We start from the raw sequence: 19734 nt of genomic DNA on the forward strand, positions 1-19734 counted from the left end.
CCCCTCTTCTCGGGTCCTCTAATCGACTTTCCTCTCCTGGATCTTAGCGAGCAGCTGAAAGGCCGGGAAGTGGGTGCGTCTCTGCAGGTCCCAAGAGGAAGAAAGGGGTGGGTGGGTGGGGGGTGTCCTGGAGGCGGATAAAAGGGGGTGGGGGACCCCTTGACGTCACGGGAAGGAGGTGCCCTAGGGAGGAGGGAGATCGGAGGGGGGAAAGGTTATAAATCGCCCCCGCCCGCTGCTCCGCTCCTAATTGATGTCCGCAGGAGGCTAAAAGGAGCGCGCCCCTTGGACACTCCCTCTTTTCCTCCTCGGCGGCGGCGGCGGAGGCAGCGGCAGCGGCAGCGGCGAGGGCCCCGCAGAGGCAGAGGCGGCTGCAGCGTCCGGGCGGCGGCCGCGGCGGGCTCCCGGGGCACTCACCGGTGGGGCGCAGACGGGCGCCGTTTTGAGGATTCGGAACTGAATGGTGAACGCTTTCCCCGAGCCCGAGCAGCCACGCTGCCTAGCGCCACAGAGAAGCCTTGGGGACCAGGAGCCCGAGTTGAGCCGCAGCGCAAGGGGACCCCTCTGGTTTGATTCTTGACGACTCTGGGAAAAGAAGGGACAGACAGAAGTCCAGCCTCCCCGCCGCGTCCCTTACCATGTTCAGCTGGGTGGTCACCGGGGCCGCGCTCTCCGTCTTACTGGGCTGTCTGCTTCTCACAGGTAAGAGGTCCCGGCCGGCCGCGGTCTGCAGGAATGGCAGGGGGACTAGAGGATGGAGGAGGGAGGGGACCTCAAGCCCAAGGGAATGAACAAGAGGGATGGGGTTTCCACTCGCTTCCAGGAGAAGACCAGAAGGTGAGGTCTCTGGGATCTACGGGGGCGGCAGGTGTGGAAGTCTGAGGCCGGCAGGAGAGAGCAGGCTGGCTGCCTGGCCACAGGCGCCCGGGACGCCTTCTCCTTCTCGGAACTTCTGAACTTGCGCCTTTGTTTTCGCTCCTACTTTGACTGGGAGTTGGTGCAAATCCTGAATCAAGGGTCCCCGGGAGTGCCCGACCTCTGCGGTCCGTCTCCCCCCAGCTCCAAAGCCGGCGTCCCTGCTCCGCCTTCCCTTCGCTCTCCACCTGGCTTTTCTCAGCCCCAAGGGGAGCACAAGCGGCGTGACCTCCAAACCAGAGATAGCCAGCTTACTCTGGGCTTAGCCTTGAAGTCGCACACAGTTACTGGCTTACTGGCTATCTCTGGACTCCAGAAATTCTCTCTGAGCTAAGTTAGGTTGGGTTGGAAGTGGGAACTACGTTTGGATCCGGACTAGCGGAGGCTTGAAGGAAGGGTAGTTACTAAACCCAACAGTCTGCCAGACGCGTATTACATCCAAATGGTTTCCCAGAGTATCCAAGTTTCCCCAAGACCCCAGACTTAGAATGGGAACAGAGAAGGCAAAAAAGTTTCCGTGGTGTCCGTTAACAGCGCCTGACTGACCCCAGGAACTTTTACCGAAACTGTTTAGTCATCTATGAATAGCGGCTCAATCGGGATGTCTTTGGAGACAGACCCCTGCGCTTGCAAGCTCAACCCGTTATCTTCACTCAGGTGGACTGGCCAGTTCTTTTCCAACTGCTGTTTAAAAGGGGCGATTCAATTCTCATCCTAATATCTTGCAGATTTGGTTACTCAGATTTTTTTCAATTTCAGAGATCCTCAATACCACTGATGTGGGTTCTCCCCTTACCAGTGCAGAATGTTACCCAGCAATACCTTAGCCAAACAATCATAAACTGACGGCCAAAAGGAAAAATACAATCATTACTTGGTAGCTAAGATTCTGATGGTATTCTCCAAACTTAAATTTGCTGTTTCTCGAAAGACGGTCTGTCCCCAGCTATACTGAATCTTCTTCAGCCTGAATGAATTTATATTCCACTACTTATCTTTGCCCGCATAGCCTTCAGGAATCCCAGGGTCACCTCTCATGGTATCTTTGTAGGCAAGAGGTGTGGAAGTAGGATTTTTAGTGGCAGAAAGAATCGAATTCAGTAAATGGACAGATATGTTCTTAGGGATTAGATGAACAAATTCATCTTTGAGATCAAATGCGGCTCCCAAATCAGTGTGTCTAGGGAATTAAGGAAGTCAAATAGACTGACAACTTGGGGATCAAGAATGTAAAGGAGAGTTAATGTAATGAATGAAAAGTCCCAGACGCTCAAAAAAAAAAAGGTTAAGGCATGTTTTTGCCATTTGTTCTTTACTTCTCCCTTTCCAACATCTAAAGGGTGAAGGGATTCTCTGGCTTCTTGGGGAAGGTGAGAGAACACTCTTTAAGAGATTCCTTTGCTTGGCAGAAAGAAATAGTAAAAATCAATATGAAACTTCATAGGGAGGGATGACAATATAGCAATATGGGGGGGTGATCATTAATCTTAGACTCAGCTAGAAGGTATTAGATCAATTAGTTTGTGAGTTCTGCATAACAATAATTCCAATCAGACTGGTTAAACTATCAAAACCAGAGCCAGGAATGATTTGTAAGGTTTAAGATTACCATAAATGTTGGGGAAATTCCCAAAATTGAACATTCTGTTTTCTGCTCTTAGCAACATTTTTTTATTTTCAGAAAGTTGTCTCTTACATGAGCATCAAGTCCTATTTGTCCTCATTAATTAATCATATAGAAGGAATTGATCTTTATGATTGGTATAGATATTGGGCAGCATCCCTTTTTAATTTCACTAGTTTTACTTTAGGTGGCTGGGAAATAGTAGGTCCTTTTCATGTCTTAAAAAAAATACTCAGTGAGAAGAATTTGGAATGAAAGGTTGCCTTAATGAGGGGACTATAAATTATTTCTTACTTTTAAAAACTTTTGCTGTCTAACCTCTGATCATAATACCTGGTGCAGCTTAATCCAAAGTTTCTCAGTTGGCTTTGCAACTTATGGTGTTAATACTAGCCTTGATTTCTCATTATCTTCTTCTAAGACCTTGGACAACAACAAAAGTTTTTTTTAAAAAGAATAGAATACCTATAATAAAGAGTAGAAAAACAAAATCCTAGTGCCTTATAATCTTGTAGACAAATCTTTTTTCAATGTTTTGGCATTTTTTTCTCTTTTGAAAAATCAGAAATTTCCTTTCTTTCCATTAGCAAAAGGTTTATTTCCTTATCTTTCAGATACTACACCTGGAAACTAAAGAGGGAAATGTGTATTTTTATTTTAAAATTAATCTTTTATCATTTTTAAGAAGAAAAATTCTTGAGACAGTTATAGATTTAAGACTGTATGTATTTAGTCAATAGTGAATGTCAGATACTAGCACTGAAATCAATGTGGGGAAACTATAATGAACATTCAAGTAAATTAAATACTTGATTAAAATGAATCCATGATTTCCAAATTGAAAGAGAACTCAGTTTTAAGATAGGAATAATTTTTGTTCTGTTTTGTATTTTAACCCTTTTCTCTTCCTCATATATTAATGGCAACAGAAAGGAGATTCCTAAAATTTGAATTGAACTCCAAAACAGATTGCAACAGTTCAATATTTTGTAACCTACATTCTTTACAGGTGTTCCACAAAGGCATCTCTTTTCCTCCTGTGCTCTAATCAATGAATTTTACAATGTCATTAATCCATCCCCCAAAAGAAAGCCCTGGGAAATGCATTTAAATGTTCCATTCTTATTAGTCGAGCATTGGAGATCTCTATTTCAGACTTGTATCTATGATATCTCGGAGATCTGGATTATATATTCCATTTACACATGTACACTACAGTCAAAAATTATATTGACTAGTATATCTGATTTTTTAAAAGATAATCTTATTTAACATTTGAGTTTCTCAGAATAGCCACCCAAAACAGTTTTTAAAATAATAGTATAATTTCTGTGAGCAATAAATTTACTCTTGGAAAGGATATATATCATAAGCTTTGAACAGCTGATGTTTGTCATGAATCTTCTCCTGCTGTTAGTAATTATTATATTTTCCTTTTTTATTAGCAAAATTTGCATTTCTATGGCAGAGGATGATATTGCTTGGTATTTTTTAACTTTTTCCAGTCATTGAAAACATATATGCTTCAACTTTTTTGAGGAGGAGGGAGTGGAATATCATGAAAGTTTACATATTTGATCTCAAAGTAACTTTCTAGTTAGAGTTCCTTTGGGGTGGGGTGGGGGGACTGAGCCTCTAATACCAAATTTAGCCTACATTGTATAACTTATCTTATTTTGAAAAAGTGTTTTGTTCTACCTTACAGCAGTAAGGAAACTGTCAAGACATGACTTCATTTACTTTGGGGATACTATTATGACTGTTGAAAAATGATATTGGGGGGCAGCTAGTTGGCACAGTGGATAAAGCACCGGCCCTGGAGTCAGGAGTACCTGGGTTCAAATCTGGTCTCAGACACTTAATAATTACCTAGCTGTGTGGCCTTAGGCAAGCCACTTAACCCCATTGCCTAGCAAAAACCTAAAAAAAAAGGTATTGGAAAAATGCTTTTTAAATGGATTAAGAGGAGGCTAAATCAATGTCATCAAGGAATCGCATTCTAAACCACTAATAATAAAGTTTGGATCTAGTTTTACTGTTTACTTTGTTTTGGATAGTTTATATTTTAAAAGTAAAAATTTAGTTCTAAGATTTAATATAGTATATGGCAAAATAAATTATTTCCATTTAGGATGCCTTTTTTCTTTTTATGTTAGCTTTTTCTATAAATGGGGCAATGATAGAGATGTATAGAAAAATGACTCTTGGTCATGGCATTCAAAATGTTGTTCAGTAATATTAATGAAAAACACCCATGTTGTTTGAATACTAATTCAAATTGTTATTTTTTTCCAGTGCTTTTGTCTTTAGGGGAAGATCATCTGAGATTCAATCAGATTTTTAATTTCAGTTTAGAAAAATATGCTCATGTCTGGTGGATATTTTTGATACTCTGAGTATGGTTTAGATGCTTCAAAGGTTATAATAATCTATTCAGTAGTTATAATGTTTTGGGGAAGGCTGTGTGGGAAGGACAACATATCATGCCTGCTGCTTTCTAGAACAATTGTTCACTCCTCACACTCTTGGGTGGCTTGGAAACTGCAAGCTGCTGATGATTAAATTACTGGATTTTATGCCAGGCTGAGAGAGTGAAAGGAAATAAGAGGGATGGGGTAATTGAGGAAGGACTTGAAAGGAAGGGCTCTGGCTCAGCTTGTGGGACATCAGTGGGGTTTCATTAAGGAAATGGTTCCATTGAGTCTGTTAGAGATAGTGGGTTAGATTTCCTGTATCACAACTGGGAGCAGGAAGAGGGGATACAGCAAGACTGCCTGGGGCTTTCCCACTGGGTTTAGGAAATTTGACAACCCAAAGGCCATTTCTTCTCCCAGAGCCACCTCGCTGCAGAAGACACTAAAGTTCCCTCAGATCTGGCATTTTTCTTCTGGAAAAAATAAGTCTTTATGAAGTACAAAGAATTCCTAATTTTATAGCTGCTTAACACATGGAAAAGTATGGTTGGGGGATAAACATTATTTTAGGACAAAATGTTTTAGGACATTTATAGTGGAAAGAACACTAGATATGGAGATAGTAAATCTGGGTTCAAACCCCAGGTTTGCTATTTTCATCTCTCTGCGCCTCAGTTTTCTGATGTGTAAAATGAAAGAGGACAGAAGAGGTTTGGATTAGATGGTCTTTAGGGTGCCTTTCAACCCTAAAAATACAATCCTTTTGAATAGCTGTGGTTGTCATAAGATAATGCTATGATTATCACAGAAGAAATTACTGTCCCTAGCTTCCAAGGGTCAAAAATAAGGTGAGCCTTCCATTAAGAGTAGTTTTTGATGCTTTCATTGCTGCTGGTACAGAACAGGTAGTTTCAATGAAGGATATTTTTTTTTTGCCAACCAAAATTTTAGAGATAGGTCATTTTTGTAAGAGAACACTACTTATGCAAAGAAAGCATAATCCTAAAGCCTTGAAGGAAAGAACCTATCATGTACAAATGCCTCATTTTATAGCTGAAAATTGATGCCTAGAGAGGCTGTGACTTACCCAAAATGACACAGTTAATTAAGAAAGAGCCCTAAAACGATTACAGGTCTTGTTTAAATATATTTTATTAATAACTTTTTAAAAAAGGTCAAGAACTTCCATATTCCAGCATAAAATCAGACATCCACTACCCAAATGAAATTGACTCAGGAAAAAACAACTTGCATTTACAAGAGAAATCAGTATATTAGATAACAGACACAGTGAAAGTTTCTAGTGAATGATAAATCTCAATATTAGGCATGCAAGCAGCTAGATGGCACAATGGAAAGAATGCTGGGTGTGGAGAAAGGAAGACTTATTTTCCTGACTTCAAGTCTGATTTCAGGACACTTACTAGTTGTGTGACCCTGGGTAAATCATTTAACCCTATCTATCTCAAATTAGATCCTCTTAAAAATGAACTGGAGAAGGAAATGGAAAAATCACTGCCAAGAAAACCCCAAATGGGGTCACAGAGAACTGAACTTAATGAAAAAATGACTCAATAATAAAGCCTTAGGCAACTTGTGTCTAAATAGACAGGAGTAGGTCATAAAGCAATCTTATTTTCCAATGCTGCAATAGGAGCCCAAAGTTGAAAGAATGACCAGCTCTTTCTCTACACTTGTGCCATGGGATCTCTGATTTGGATGTTCCTCTTTGGAAATGTATTGAGAAAGAAGAGAAATATATCCCCTTAGCTTTTCTAAAGATGAAGAAAGGAGTAGGTAAAAAAAAGAAGGTAGAGGTGTTCTAGCTTTTCTTTTATTTAAAAGGCCTTACATCTTTGCAACTCTGCTACTGGCAAAGAGTGGGGGGGGGGGGGGGAAGCCATTGATCCTGTTATTTCCTAAGGCTGGATTGAAAAAGTGAACTATGACACATAGTATGTGCTACCCATGTCTCTGGGAAATCAGTTTCACAGGTGGGATAATGATCATCACAGAATCCTAAAAATTGGAGGCTATTATAGATCTGCTAAGTCAGAGAGACAGTATGGCTTAATGAGAAGACAATAGATTTGGATTTGAATGACCTGAAGTGAAATTCCAAGTTCTGTATCTTACTCCACAGGTGACTTTTGCTAGAAACACAATAGCAAACAAAATCCTTAACCTCATCTGTGAAAAACAAACAAAATTAAATGCAATGAAATTTTAATGGCCAAGCATAACCCCAATGAATAAAGAGTAAGATTACACTTCCCCTCTCTGCTTGGCGGAGTAACAGTATGGGTATATGGAACATTGCCTAGAATGTCAGACTCAGTTGATGTTTTAATTTCTTGAATGGTTTCTCCTCTTTTATTCTTCATTCTTCATTCACTTTTGCTCATTCCAAGGTTTCCATAAAAGCACACATTCATCTTTTCAATACAAACATTTTGCTAATTTTCAGATTTCAAAGATGAGCATTCCACGGCAGGTAATGGGGAGGTTTGTAGTTGTATAAACATGTTGCACTATAAAGCTAAAGAGAACTTTCTGAAGAAAAGGAATAATGGATCTTATCAATGAATTATATGATAGATAGGGAAGATGAACTTTTATGTTGTAAGAATCAGGAATGAACAGCCAGAATGCTCTACTGGGACCCTCAAGATGTTGGGAGAAGATCTTCAGCATAATGAAAGAGGCATTCTGTAAAAAAAGAAAAACTTTGGGGAGGATATTGAAGAGGAAGAGCAGGCATAGATAGGTTGCAATCTGCATTGTTGAAGGGACTTCATGAATTAAAGTGATCAGAAATCTATTTGAATATTTGGTAAGAGGGATCTATTAGGAAATGTAAATGATATAAAAATAAAGATATTAATAATTTTAAAAGATGTCATTGTTAGGCTAGGTAATCTTGAAGGTGCCTTCCAGATTTGCATTTTTTTTGATATTTACATAGCTCTATGGTCATCTCTAATATAACTTGACTTGGAAATAGTTCAGGTTGGTGAAATAGGGTGAGAGACAGACACTATGAGACAAAAAATTTAACACTACTTTTTCTAAACAGAGTGTTTAATCCATATGGACTTTGAAATAACTCAGGCTTCCTTCCACCAGGTTCCTTTTCAGAATCCTGTTTCCTCTCCTTTAAGGAGCTTTCAGATCTTAGAAGCCCCAAAGGATCCATAGTTCTATGCAGCTGCTCCTTAATGGGGCAGGAGCAGCTGAAGGAGAATCTTGAGACTTTTCTGACCCTGAATGCAGGTGGTAACTGTGTGAATCAGCAGACTACTAAAATATATCTCCAAGGAAGAGAAAGGGAGGAAATGTGTATCAAGGAAATCTTGAATGAGGAAAGAGATAGTGGAACATATAAGGAGAGAAAAGTAGGGAAGGAAGGTGGAACAATGGTTTGCTCTTCACTAAGGTTTCTTAACCTGAAGTCCATTAACTCAGGATAGATGGTTAGATAGATGTAGATACAGATGGATAAAGATAGATAGATGGATAAGTACACATGTATCAATTGGTTTCCCTTGTATTTACACTTTTAAAATTATTGTTCTGAGATGAGACCATAAGCTTCACCTGATTGTAAAAGGTATTTACTACACAAGAATATTTAAGGACCACTGTTTTAAGCAATGTGAGAATTTTTATTCTGAAGGAAACCTTTATTATGTCCCAGACTGAAAAAAGAGATAAGTGCATTTAAGCACTAAGAAGATTTCAGTTTTCAGCATAGGATAGTAATAGGCTTTCATCTCATTTTTTGATCAATGACAGCAGATATCATTGTTGTCATCATCATTATCAAAAATAAGTCTTTGTTTAGCATCAATCTTCCCAGGGATTTGGTTTAACTTCAAAAATTTCTTTTATTATGTGTTTCAGACCCTACATGTGAACTAGAGAAGGCTAAATTGGTATCTAATTTCCCCTGACTTTTTCTGCCTTTTGCAGTAGAGTACTTTTCAAGATCAAAAAAACTTCACATTTATTAATATTCAAGGAAGATAAATATTATGCTACTTGTAAAGTAGTTTCATCCTATTTTTCTAGGAAATATCTATAGAATAGAATTATTTCAGTTGTATTTGTAATGTTAGATGGTAGACATGCAGGAAACTATCTGGAATTGAAAAAAATAATATTCTTTAATTTTTGTAATTGTCTTTTTTCTGAATTGACTTTAAAGTAATTGTAACTGCATATGAACAGTTGGAAAAGGAGGGATATATTTGAGAGGATTACATACATGATGAATTCCATTGTTTTCTCCTTGATTGATGTGGTTAAGTCTCCCAACTAAAGGTTCATACTGGATCAGATTTATGTCCTTTGTAATTCTTTGGAAACTTCTACAGTTTACTAGACAATTCTTTGGGAATTTTAATTTAATTAGAGATTAGGAAAAAATATGTGGGATTTTGTTTATATCAGCCCTGATCTATGTTTTAAGTCATGAATCAAGTCACAGTTTGACTGAATCTGTAAATTACTTTGTTCAGGTATCTAATGTCTCATATATATCCTAAAGCCTCAATTGAAAAAGATCCTATTCAAAATGTCTGACATATAAGGGCATGTTTTAATCTATGAAAAAATTCAGGATATAGTTAATACATATGACAGTATTTGGAAGGGATATTTTTGTAGGTTAGTCGAAAGTTCAATTAATCTAGATCTACTTACAAATTATTCTAGGAGTGAATTTCCAGGACTCAGTTTGAAAAGGTTTTTGCTCATTTTTTTAATATGCATTTTCTCTTCAATTTCAAGGTGGAACTAAATCAATCAATATAGGTGGAACTAAATACAGGTGGAACTAAATCAATCAATAACTTAGTTAACAATGTAAGTTAATAGTTTAACTATCAACTTGGTTGGAGAGAGTTTTCTTAAGAAATAGCTTTGATTAAATGATTTTAGAATTCTATGATTTCACATTGATGAAAATGTAAATATATTGAATCTAATCTTCTTAGGATGGTTTTCTAAATGGCCAATTCAAGCATATGGCTATTTTATTACTAATCTCTTTAATATTTTCCTTTGAGAAGTTCTTAAATATTTAGCACTTTTTAGTCCACCATGTATAGATTTCTAGTAATGGCACTCATCTGATATAGTCTAATTTGTTCTTTCATGTGAAACTTACTCTGGCTAATATAAATTGATCAAGAATTGATAATTGACTAATTTGCATTTAGTTTAGAAGAAATTTTAGTGTGCTTCCTGAAGTTTCACTTCTATGTTGCTTGGCAAATCCAACTGACTAATTACACTTCACTGGTTCCTTATAAAAGATAAATTGTGTAGAATGTGCTGAGCCTTTAGAAGGACTCTGGGTCTCAGGGATCCTTGTGCTGATATTAAGCCCCACCTTGATCCTAGATTAACTTTATAAGAATCAATACTTTTAAAAAAAAGGATAGGACACCCAGGAGGAGCCCCACAATGTGCCCTCTTCTCTCCCTCAGTTTTCCCACTGGACATTTTGATATGCTGAGCAATTCTGGCCCTGCTCTATTGACCTATTAATTTGATTTTAGGCACAGAGCAAAAATAGTATTCTATGTCATGGGATTTAGAGCTGGAAGGGACCTTGAGGAGCATATAATTCAATGCACTTTTACAGCTGTGGATCCTGAGGCTCAGAGAAGTTGATTTGCCCAGACATACATTGACAGATCTAAGATATGAACTCAGACCCTTTTGAGTCTAAATCTACCCCTCTTTCTGCCAATCTGCTGCACTGCTTCTGACTCTGTAGTAGCTAAATCTTTTCTACTATCATGAATTCTAATGGAAATATTTATTTTGATATCAATGCATCAAAATATAAAAAATAGTGATGGGTGAGTATTTTACTGATATTCAATCTGATGAGGATGCAGCATGGCATGGTCCTAAAGAGCTGACCTTGGTAGGAAGACCTGGGTTTAAAACTTGCTTCTGTTATTGTAACAAAAGAGTGCCACAGGTAACTGACACTAGTTGTAGAATGGTCATGGCTTTGCATTAGCAGAGGGAGCTTTTGTTCAGGGCATTTCCTATTGTGACTAAATTTCACATCCAGGCCAAAAAATAAGGTCAAATCTGGTAGGAATTACTGATGACTCATTTTGACTCTGACATTTATTGACAGCAATGGCAAGTCACAACTTTTCTAGGCTCATAAACTGGTGATGATAACTGACTTGCACTACCTATCTTAAATGATAGGTCTGAGGAAAGTGTTTCATGAATCTTGTTTCAAAGGATCTGACATTTATTCACTCTTACCAAACAAAGCCTCAAGGTGAGCCAGAGTCTTTACATGGTGTTGGAGTCTGGTTGAAGTTCACCAGTCATTCTCTTCTTGGCTGAGAAGTGATGATTGAAGAGGCATATAGTGGTAAAGGAAGGCAGGAAATAGGCACAAGAGAGATGGGAATAGTCTCCCTAAAGACATCTAGTAACAAGGTTTTGTTTCTTTTTTTTCTAATTCTTGTATTCAAGTCTTCACCAGAAATCTGAATTGTTCATTTCTACTTTCATCTTCCATGCTATTTTTTACACAAAAGCACAAAATAACTATGATCAGGTAATCAGGAGGCCTAGAAAGTTTATGTTGTTTGCTTTGGTTTTTTACTTCCCAGAGGCAACTAAAAGTAAATGGTAGAGGATTCCCAGAGTGTGCTCAGCTCTTTACAAGTGGCTTGCAAACTAAAAGTTTTGAGTAGGAAAATGAAACTAAAATTTCTTATTTTAAAGACTAGAGGTGAAAGGAAAGTAATGTCAGAAAGGGCAGGACTTATTAGACAGGTATAAAGAGAAAAAACTAAGATAAAAGGCAAAGTTATGCTGAAAATGGTGTAAAAAGACAGGAATAAAGAATTTAAAGCCATAAATGAATTGATGAAAGAGTAGAAGAAAATCTAAAGTTCTAGAGAGGTAAAGGACAAACAAAATGAAGGTGAAAGAAAGGAATTGTTGGCCCTTAGAGAAGAGAGCAGAAAGCAGAAGCACGAACTAGTTGAGCAATAAGGAAAAGTGACCAAAAAAAGGTAAATAAGAGACAAGAGTTCTATTAAGTTATGTTTGCTTAATGGCCATACTTCAGATCAAATATTAATCCATTTCTAATTCATCAATTGTTATAGTGTTTTATAATTTCTGAAAATCTTCTTTCCTAAACAGAATAGTTGAAGTTAATTTTAAAAATGTAAAACATTCAGGCTGAGGGCACTGCATAGGTTAATTGCCAGGGAGTATTCATACTTCTTGGATATTAATGATTTCATGTGGTCTTAAGATATTTTTCCCAGGAAAGGACCTATCACTGTATGATGAAATAAAGTAACTACAATAATTTAGCTTATCACTCCTCTAGAAAATAACATTTATGATGGAAATATAATTCCTCCAATGGACATTAGCAGAAGAATGCTTGTAAAATCTTAGAAAGGCGCCTCAATTAAAATATTTACTGCTCAAGGGAGCCTAGAGAACATAGTAAAATCATAGGAATCCAATATGGAGAAAGATCTGTTTGGTCAATAGGCATATTCCTGTTTAAGGAGGATTACTCTCCAAAGTATGTGCAAGGAAAATCCATTGCATTTCAGATTGTTAAGTTTGAAACAAAATTTAATTTGACAATGGAAAACACAGTGGTTGAGTAGTGTTTAATGAACCTTAAAATGTATGCACACACAGCATTCAGCAAAGGATTCCCTGTGATGGATAGCTTTATTGCTAAGGGTTGGCAACCTAAAGCTCAAAGGTCAGAGGTTTTGAATATGTTATTTGTGGCAAAGATAGTAAGATCTTTCTTAATATATCTCCATTAGTATCTGGATTAAAGATATCCCCAGAAGATAGATTCAAGTATTTAAAAAAAAAATCTTTTCTTGGTAGACTAAACAAATAAATATAGAGAAAAGAACAAATGAAAAACAAGAATTTTATAATTCTCAGGTATCTAGTAAATATTTCCAATATGACTTCTTTTCTAAAAACAAAATAAAGTCTCATTTTGGCAGTATGGGAGAACTTATAAAAAATTTTAACTGAAGAACTAAAATATGAAAGGACAAAGATAAAACTTTCTGAAGTTTCTTCAGAACATAGATGGCAGTAGTGTTAATGTAATATATGTGTGTGTTTATGTATGTTTATATATACATAAATATAGTATCACTATTTTGTATTTAAAGTGTAATGTTTAAACAAATGTGAAGAATTTTTCTTTTACTGTTCTAGTTGCCAAAAAGCAATACAGCCCAGGAAAAACCAGAGCAGAAAACTGAGAGAAGGAAATTTTAAGTGAACCAGAAGATTGACTAAGGGAACAACTCATAGGATTTGGATTAGAATTCAGGTTTTGAGTCCCTTTACCATACTTTCTGCATAGGTGCCATGGGGAAAGAAAGCACTAATGTGATATTTCCTTTTTATTTATTCTATTTTCATTCCCAAGATAATCCATGAAGAATCTACAAAACAAATTTGTGAAATATCATAAGCATACTATCATTTTCCACAAAGAAGTAATAGTATTGTGATAACATAATAAGAGAGAAAACTGACCAAGCTTTCTACTTAACAGTGAATGCTATAAAATTTGCTGCAGAGGGTTAAGACTTTGAGACTGATAACCTTTGCCCATAAAACATTCCCACTTTAACATGTATTGAAAGACAAAATTATGTCAGAAAGATACCTGACCCTTGACAGAATCAAAATTTGTTATTCTAAGTAATCTAGAAATTTAAAATTTAATAAGAAAGCAGTAAAATTATTTTACTTGGATTATTTTTCAATAATAAATACATTCATATGATGCTTCCCAATTCCTAAGGTGTTGTCACATAAATACTCTTGCAAGATATTCAAATGAGGAACCTCAAATGAATATTTTAGGTAGTCAGGTCAGTTAATATCATCCCCATTTTTCTAGATAGGGAACCTGCCTCTAACTTACTTTAATTTAATGGTAAATGTAATGATAAATCATATATTGAGAAAGAAATAAGACTAGAGCAGGGGTTCTTACCCAAGGTCCTATGGGATCACCCCCTCGGGGTACATATACAGATTTCAAGGTGTGCATAAATTTGAGTGGGGAAAAAAATTACAACTTCATCTGAATATAATTAGACTCTTTTTTAATGCTATATTTTTTATTTTGTGTATTTAAAATATTCTCTGAGAAGGAATTCCTAGGCTTCAGCAGACTGCCAAATGAGTGTCCATAAGGGGTTAAGAATCCCTGTACTAAAAAAATTACTAGATTCATTTTTTGAAATATACACTTTGAGTAAGTCATTTATATAACTCCCAAAAGCTGTGTATGCAAATTTGCCACCCTCTGTTCTATGAGGCAGCCAGTTTTCAGATTTTCTTATAACAGATTTCAGTAGACATACATAAATCATAACTTGAAAATGATTCATATATTGGCATTTATCAGTTCTCACTCATTGGGAAGTGACATCTTGGAAAAAGCCATATTAACACTGTTAACATACTGGCCAAAATTACTAATTTTTCCTAATTAAAAGAAAAAGTAGGGAAATAGTCCCTCTAAAGATAAAGCCTCCTTTAAGCATATTCATTGGAGTAGTAATCTATTTTGCTCAAATCCTTATAAAGAACAAACTGAAGGTCTACCAGATTTCTACACTCAATGCTTTTAAAAACTGTATTTTTATATCTCCTGTCAACCAATTCCTTGACTACAGTTCAGATATCTTAGAATATTGTATGGCATATTGAAATGACATGTTAGTAAACAGTTCTGTGGTGGAGTAGGACAGTTTTAGGGGAAAGGTAATGACACCTTGATGGCAGTAGATTTCTCACTAACCATGTTTAATTAACTGGAGTTTTTACTAGAAAAGAAGCTGCATTCGGGTGTAGGTCATTGTAAGGGTAGGCTCCTTAAGGTCGCTTGGTGACAGGCATAATGATAAATGAATGTGCCCTGTTAAACTATGACCCCTAAGAGAAGCCAGTGTCAAGTAAAATGCATCATAGAGACGCCCTCTGAAAATGTGGTCCCCTTATAAATATTGACAGTAGGAATTTCTGTGATGTCTTATTTTTTCCTGGTAAATATTCAATCTATACAGAAATTTCCTTTAGATTACTTTTGTAAAGCTAAAGAAAAAATAATTAAGGTAATGACCCAGGAAATGCATGCCATGTAAAAGTTTTAGCTTTTTCCATGCAAAGTTCCTTGTGGTATTGAGAATAGTTTTCTGTTCTTTTGTTCTATGCTCTTTAAATGCTATCATAGGTTCCTTGTTTGGCTTTTGTTGAACATAATCTAAAATATGCGGTTTATTTCAAGTCATTTAAAACTAATAAGGCTACAAAGGAATTGCTGAAATATTTTGTGGTTAAGTGTTCTTGGTTAATTGCTAGTTTGAAATATTTAAAGAAGTGACTTCTAAATTCTCAAGTCTGAATTCTGGACAATAATTGTTGAAATTCCTTTAATATGTTTAGGACTGGTAGTATCATATTTTGGATGTAATGATAGGGGGACTTTTATGACACACTTGTTAAAACAAGTAAACAATTCTCATTTTGAAAGTTCAGGTAAGGTCTGGAATAAATGTCTTCTAAGTTCAATTCTCAGACTGATTTTCTGCTGTACAGTGATCACTTGCCACATAGTAAGTAGATGTATAATATAATAAAAATCCTCTGGATTTAGACATAACTTATATCAATTCCCATTTCAAGTCTGGATTCCTGTGCTGGACAGCTACTTGAATATTTTTGCTCTACTGGCTGGATAGGAATGAAGATCAATTACCTAGCCTAATCTCAGATAGTCTACAATCTAAGTTTGCTGTCTTAAAGTTACAAATAACCTTATCTACAGGAGAGATTAGCCACTGAGTCAGAGCTTCATGCTATCTTAATGCATAGGGTGATTTCTCAATCTTGGCATAGCAAGAACTTCCTTCACACTCTGCCCCAGTTGAAAGGAAAATGTGATAGAAAAATCTAATTCTATTGTAAAATTAGTTTTGAAGTTTTCAGAGGAACAAAATTTTGTATACAAATACACACAGACACACACATGTTATCATTTCTGTAATCTTGTTATGAAGCCAAAGTTTTGGAAACAAATGAATTAATATTGTGTCAGTTAACATCATGGTTAGTATCATGAAGTACTTTAAGTGCTTTAAGACTCAAGTTGTGCTAATACCATTCAACTTTCTGTAACTTTGACAACTGCTATTTAATCTTCAAGAAAAACAGAAAATGAACCTTTCAAATTCCTTTGACCCCTTAAAAAAGGAAAATAGAAAACTTGTCCCAATGGCATACCTTGGGAGTATTCTTTTTAAGTTTAACCAATGAAATTAAACAATGAAGAAGAAATAGTTTCCTTAACTTCAACTTAAAAAAAGCAACACCCCAACAACTTGATTCTGGAGAACTGTACACACTGTCTAGGCAGATCAATACATGTGTGTGTATATATATATATATATATATATATATATATATATATATATATATATATGTGTGTGTGTGTGTGTGTGTGTGTGTGTGTGTGTGTGTGTATGTGTGTGTGTATCTGAACCTTTAAAATAAGCCATAAAATCCAATAATCTATTTGATCCAACTTTACTCATAAATGTTTTTGAAATCTAATTTCTAATGTTAAAATATTTGCTCATTAAATTAACCATAGAATAACAAACTGTAAGAGTTGAAAGAGGATTTGGCAATTATTTATGTAAGTGGTTCCCATTTATTAATTTGTGAACTATTGGGGGGAGGAGTTTGAGATGATGGTTCAAGAGGTTCAAACTAAAAAGTTTCTAATGGTGCCTTCAATAGTAAATAATTGCCCAGTTACCTTACATATGTAAACTTCCTCTCTGACAACAATATATGTACATATTAGAACTATTATGTTTATTTCCACAGTGATTCAAAATTGTCATGATCAAGTATACAACAATTTTTTTCTGTTTGTTCTTCTAAGTGCGTGGTATTCTAGTAATGTCTTAACTTGTCATCAAATTGTTTGCAAAATGTCACAAGGGTTTGACGTTAAATTCCCAGCATCAGATATAAAGACATACTTACATATGTGTTTTGATGCTACAATTTGTCTTCTGTTACCTTGTAATTTGCCCATCAGCTATATAATCACATGACAAAGTTATTACAGATGTCTGCATTCTTGCAGTGCAAATGTCTAGCTGACTGAAAAATCATGATTACTAGCTTTGCATATTTTAAGCCATGTTGAAACTATCACAGGTCATCATAAATATTCTGTAGAAATGAATCTTATTTTGCCTTACATTGAAATATTAAGACTATTTTTCAATTTAGCTTATTTTCCATTTGCATTCTTTTCTGTTGGTTGATTTTCAAATTATTGGCATCAGCGGTTAGTTGTTCAGTACAGTATTGCTAGTATATTACTGTTAGAAGTCACATCTAGAGATTTCCTCATAAAGGTTAGTTTTTATACAGAAATAATATATCCAGTTAAACCTTGAGCACATTTATATCATTTAATACAGTGTTTGTTATCAACCAGTAGGCAAATAAATATTTTATATCATACCTAGCTATTCACTTTGTTGATTGGTTAGGTGGCTAAAATTTTTTTAAATGAATTTTCATCTCTCAACAAAATAACCTCTGAAGTACTTGAATCTTTTCCTACCACATATTTATGTGAGTGGGTATTTTTACTTTATTCTTGTTTAATATTAAAATACATCAGTAAACTTGATTTGGAACATGGCTTAAAACTGTCAAATATTAGAAACTCTTGTTCAGATAAAAATTTCAACATTGAAATTGTTTATGTTTGATTATTATATTATGTTAAACATCTTCCAAGTGGTAATTTATTTTGTTTAAACTATTATTTGATGTTTTTACATTATTGTGTATGTGTAACCTGTATCAGATTGTTTGGGGAAAGGGGAGAGAGGAAAAATTTGTAACTCAAAATATTTCAAAAATAAATGCTGAAAATTGTCTTTACATGTTTTTGGGAAAATATTTTATTTGTATTCAACAAAGTCATTATTAAATTAAATATGAAATCTTGCAAATAATAGGAAGCATATGAGGTCTTGCTGTATTGCTTCTTTATAAAATGTCCCTCATAAAAGATTTATAAGAATTTCATAATCAAAGTTTTATAATTTTATATTTAGAGTTTTAATATTTTTAGGTAATTTTTTTTATATTTTATGATTCCATAATGTAAATTTTTAGTTGGAGCTTTGGGGGGCAAAATTTATTACAAAGTTACTATAAGCCTTTAATGAATAAATCTAAAAGAATGTTATGAATAGTATATCTTTAAAAAACTCTGGGGCTCACAATTAGGTTTTGTTGTTATTATTGTTCCTGAAATAGCTCATAAAACAAAAAAACTTTGGGAAACATTGATTTGAAGAAGAAAATGAAGCCTAGAAATGTTAAGTGATATGTCTACTTGATCATATAGGTAGTGTTGTAGATTAGACTTTGAATCAGGAAGGTCTAGCCTCAGACGTTTATTCAGCAGTGTGGACTTCTCACGTGATTAAACCTCTCAGCCTCAATTTCCCCATTGGTAAAATGGGAATAATAATAATAGCTCCTATTCACAAAATTACTTATGTGAATCAAAGGAGACAATTAATTTAAAGTATTTTCAAAACCATAAAGCACCTATAAATTCTAACTTTCATTAGAAAAGTTAGTTTTTTTCAAGGTTACAGGACCTAAAGAGATATAATGATAAAGGACTTACCAACCCAAATTATATTACTCAAAATCAAGGAAAAATGTAGCTTGTGTTCCAGAATTCGTATTTGTAGATTATCTCTTTCTTACATTGGGAATTTATTTCACTTTTTTCCCCACTGAAGTGAAAACTTTGGTTCAATTTTAGATAAAGAAGGGTATCAAGTTCCTAGCAAGAACTGTATATTTTCATACAAGTCAAATGACCTAGAAGAGGGTCTTCAGCACTCAGGGTAGATTGTCTATTGTGGATGCATGGTAGAGCATGGACAAGAATCTCACAGGAGCATAAGGCATAAAAGGTGGTTTGTGATCTGCACTGATGGAGGAAATAATTCATTTGTAGAGCACTTTTAAAGAATTCAAAGGATTTTTTCTCACAACAATAGTGTAAAGTAGTATTACAAGTATTACTAATACCCATTTTACAAGATGGGAAACTAGGGCTCCAAGGAGTTTAATTGAGTTGCCCATGGCCACCCAGCTAATAAATATTTGCAATAGGATTCAAATTCAACACTCTATCCACTGTGCCACACACTGACACAAATTCACTGAAGCATTTAAAATCCTGTTAGATTGAAAAAGTCTTAGAATGGACATTTATTCTTTTGGTTACATTTTATTTAACTGTAAACATAAGTTCACACTTCTCTTGGACACCACTCACTGCAATCACTGAAGTCAAATGAGTCATTCAGTTTTTACTTAATACATAGCTTGGGGTAGGGGGGGAAGAGAGAAATGAGAGGCAGAAGTAATTTCTGGCTAAAGATTTGTTTTTTTTTCTTTAAATCTGTGCTTTAGCAAGTGAAGCACAATAAAGACAGTCATAAATTTACTAAGGAATCCCCTGAGTAATCCTTTATACTTTATACTGAATAAGAAATAGAGTAGTTGATCAATGGCATAGTTTGTTACACAATTTAGAAAAGCAAATGGGCACAATAACCTAGTGTTTCTGATAAACCTAAAGATCCCAGCTGTTGGGGC

At 35.4% G+C, this 19734-nt stretch overlaps 1 protein-coding gene across 1 annotated transcript in view; it reads left to right on the plus strand.

Annotated features, from left to right (window-relative positions):
• Positions 1-581: 581 nt before the first annotated feature.
• The window catches only part of FLT1 (fms related receptor tyrosine kinase 1), a 179997-nt gene continuing 160844 nt past the window's right edge, over positions 582-19734 (plus strand). The window contains exon 1 of the mRNA XM_074216144.1: positions 582-702. Coding sequence (XP_074072245.1) covers positions 639-702 — 64 coding nt within the window. The 5' untranslated portion in view covers positions 582-638. The remainder of the gene's footprint in view (positions 703-19734) is intronic.

This window comes from Macrotis lagotis, chromosome 1 (assembly GCF_037893015.1).
Source record: "Macrotis lagotis isolate mMagLag1 chromosome 1, bilby.v1.9.chrom.fasta, whole genome shotgun sequence".
Taxonomy (NCBI): domain Eukaryota; kingdom Metazoa; phylum Chordata; class Mammalia; order Peramelemorphia; family Peramelidae; genus Macrotis; species Macrotis lagotis.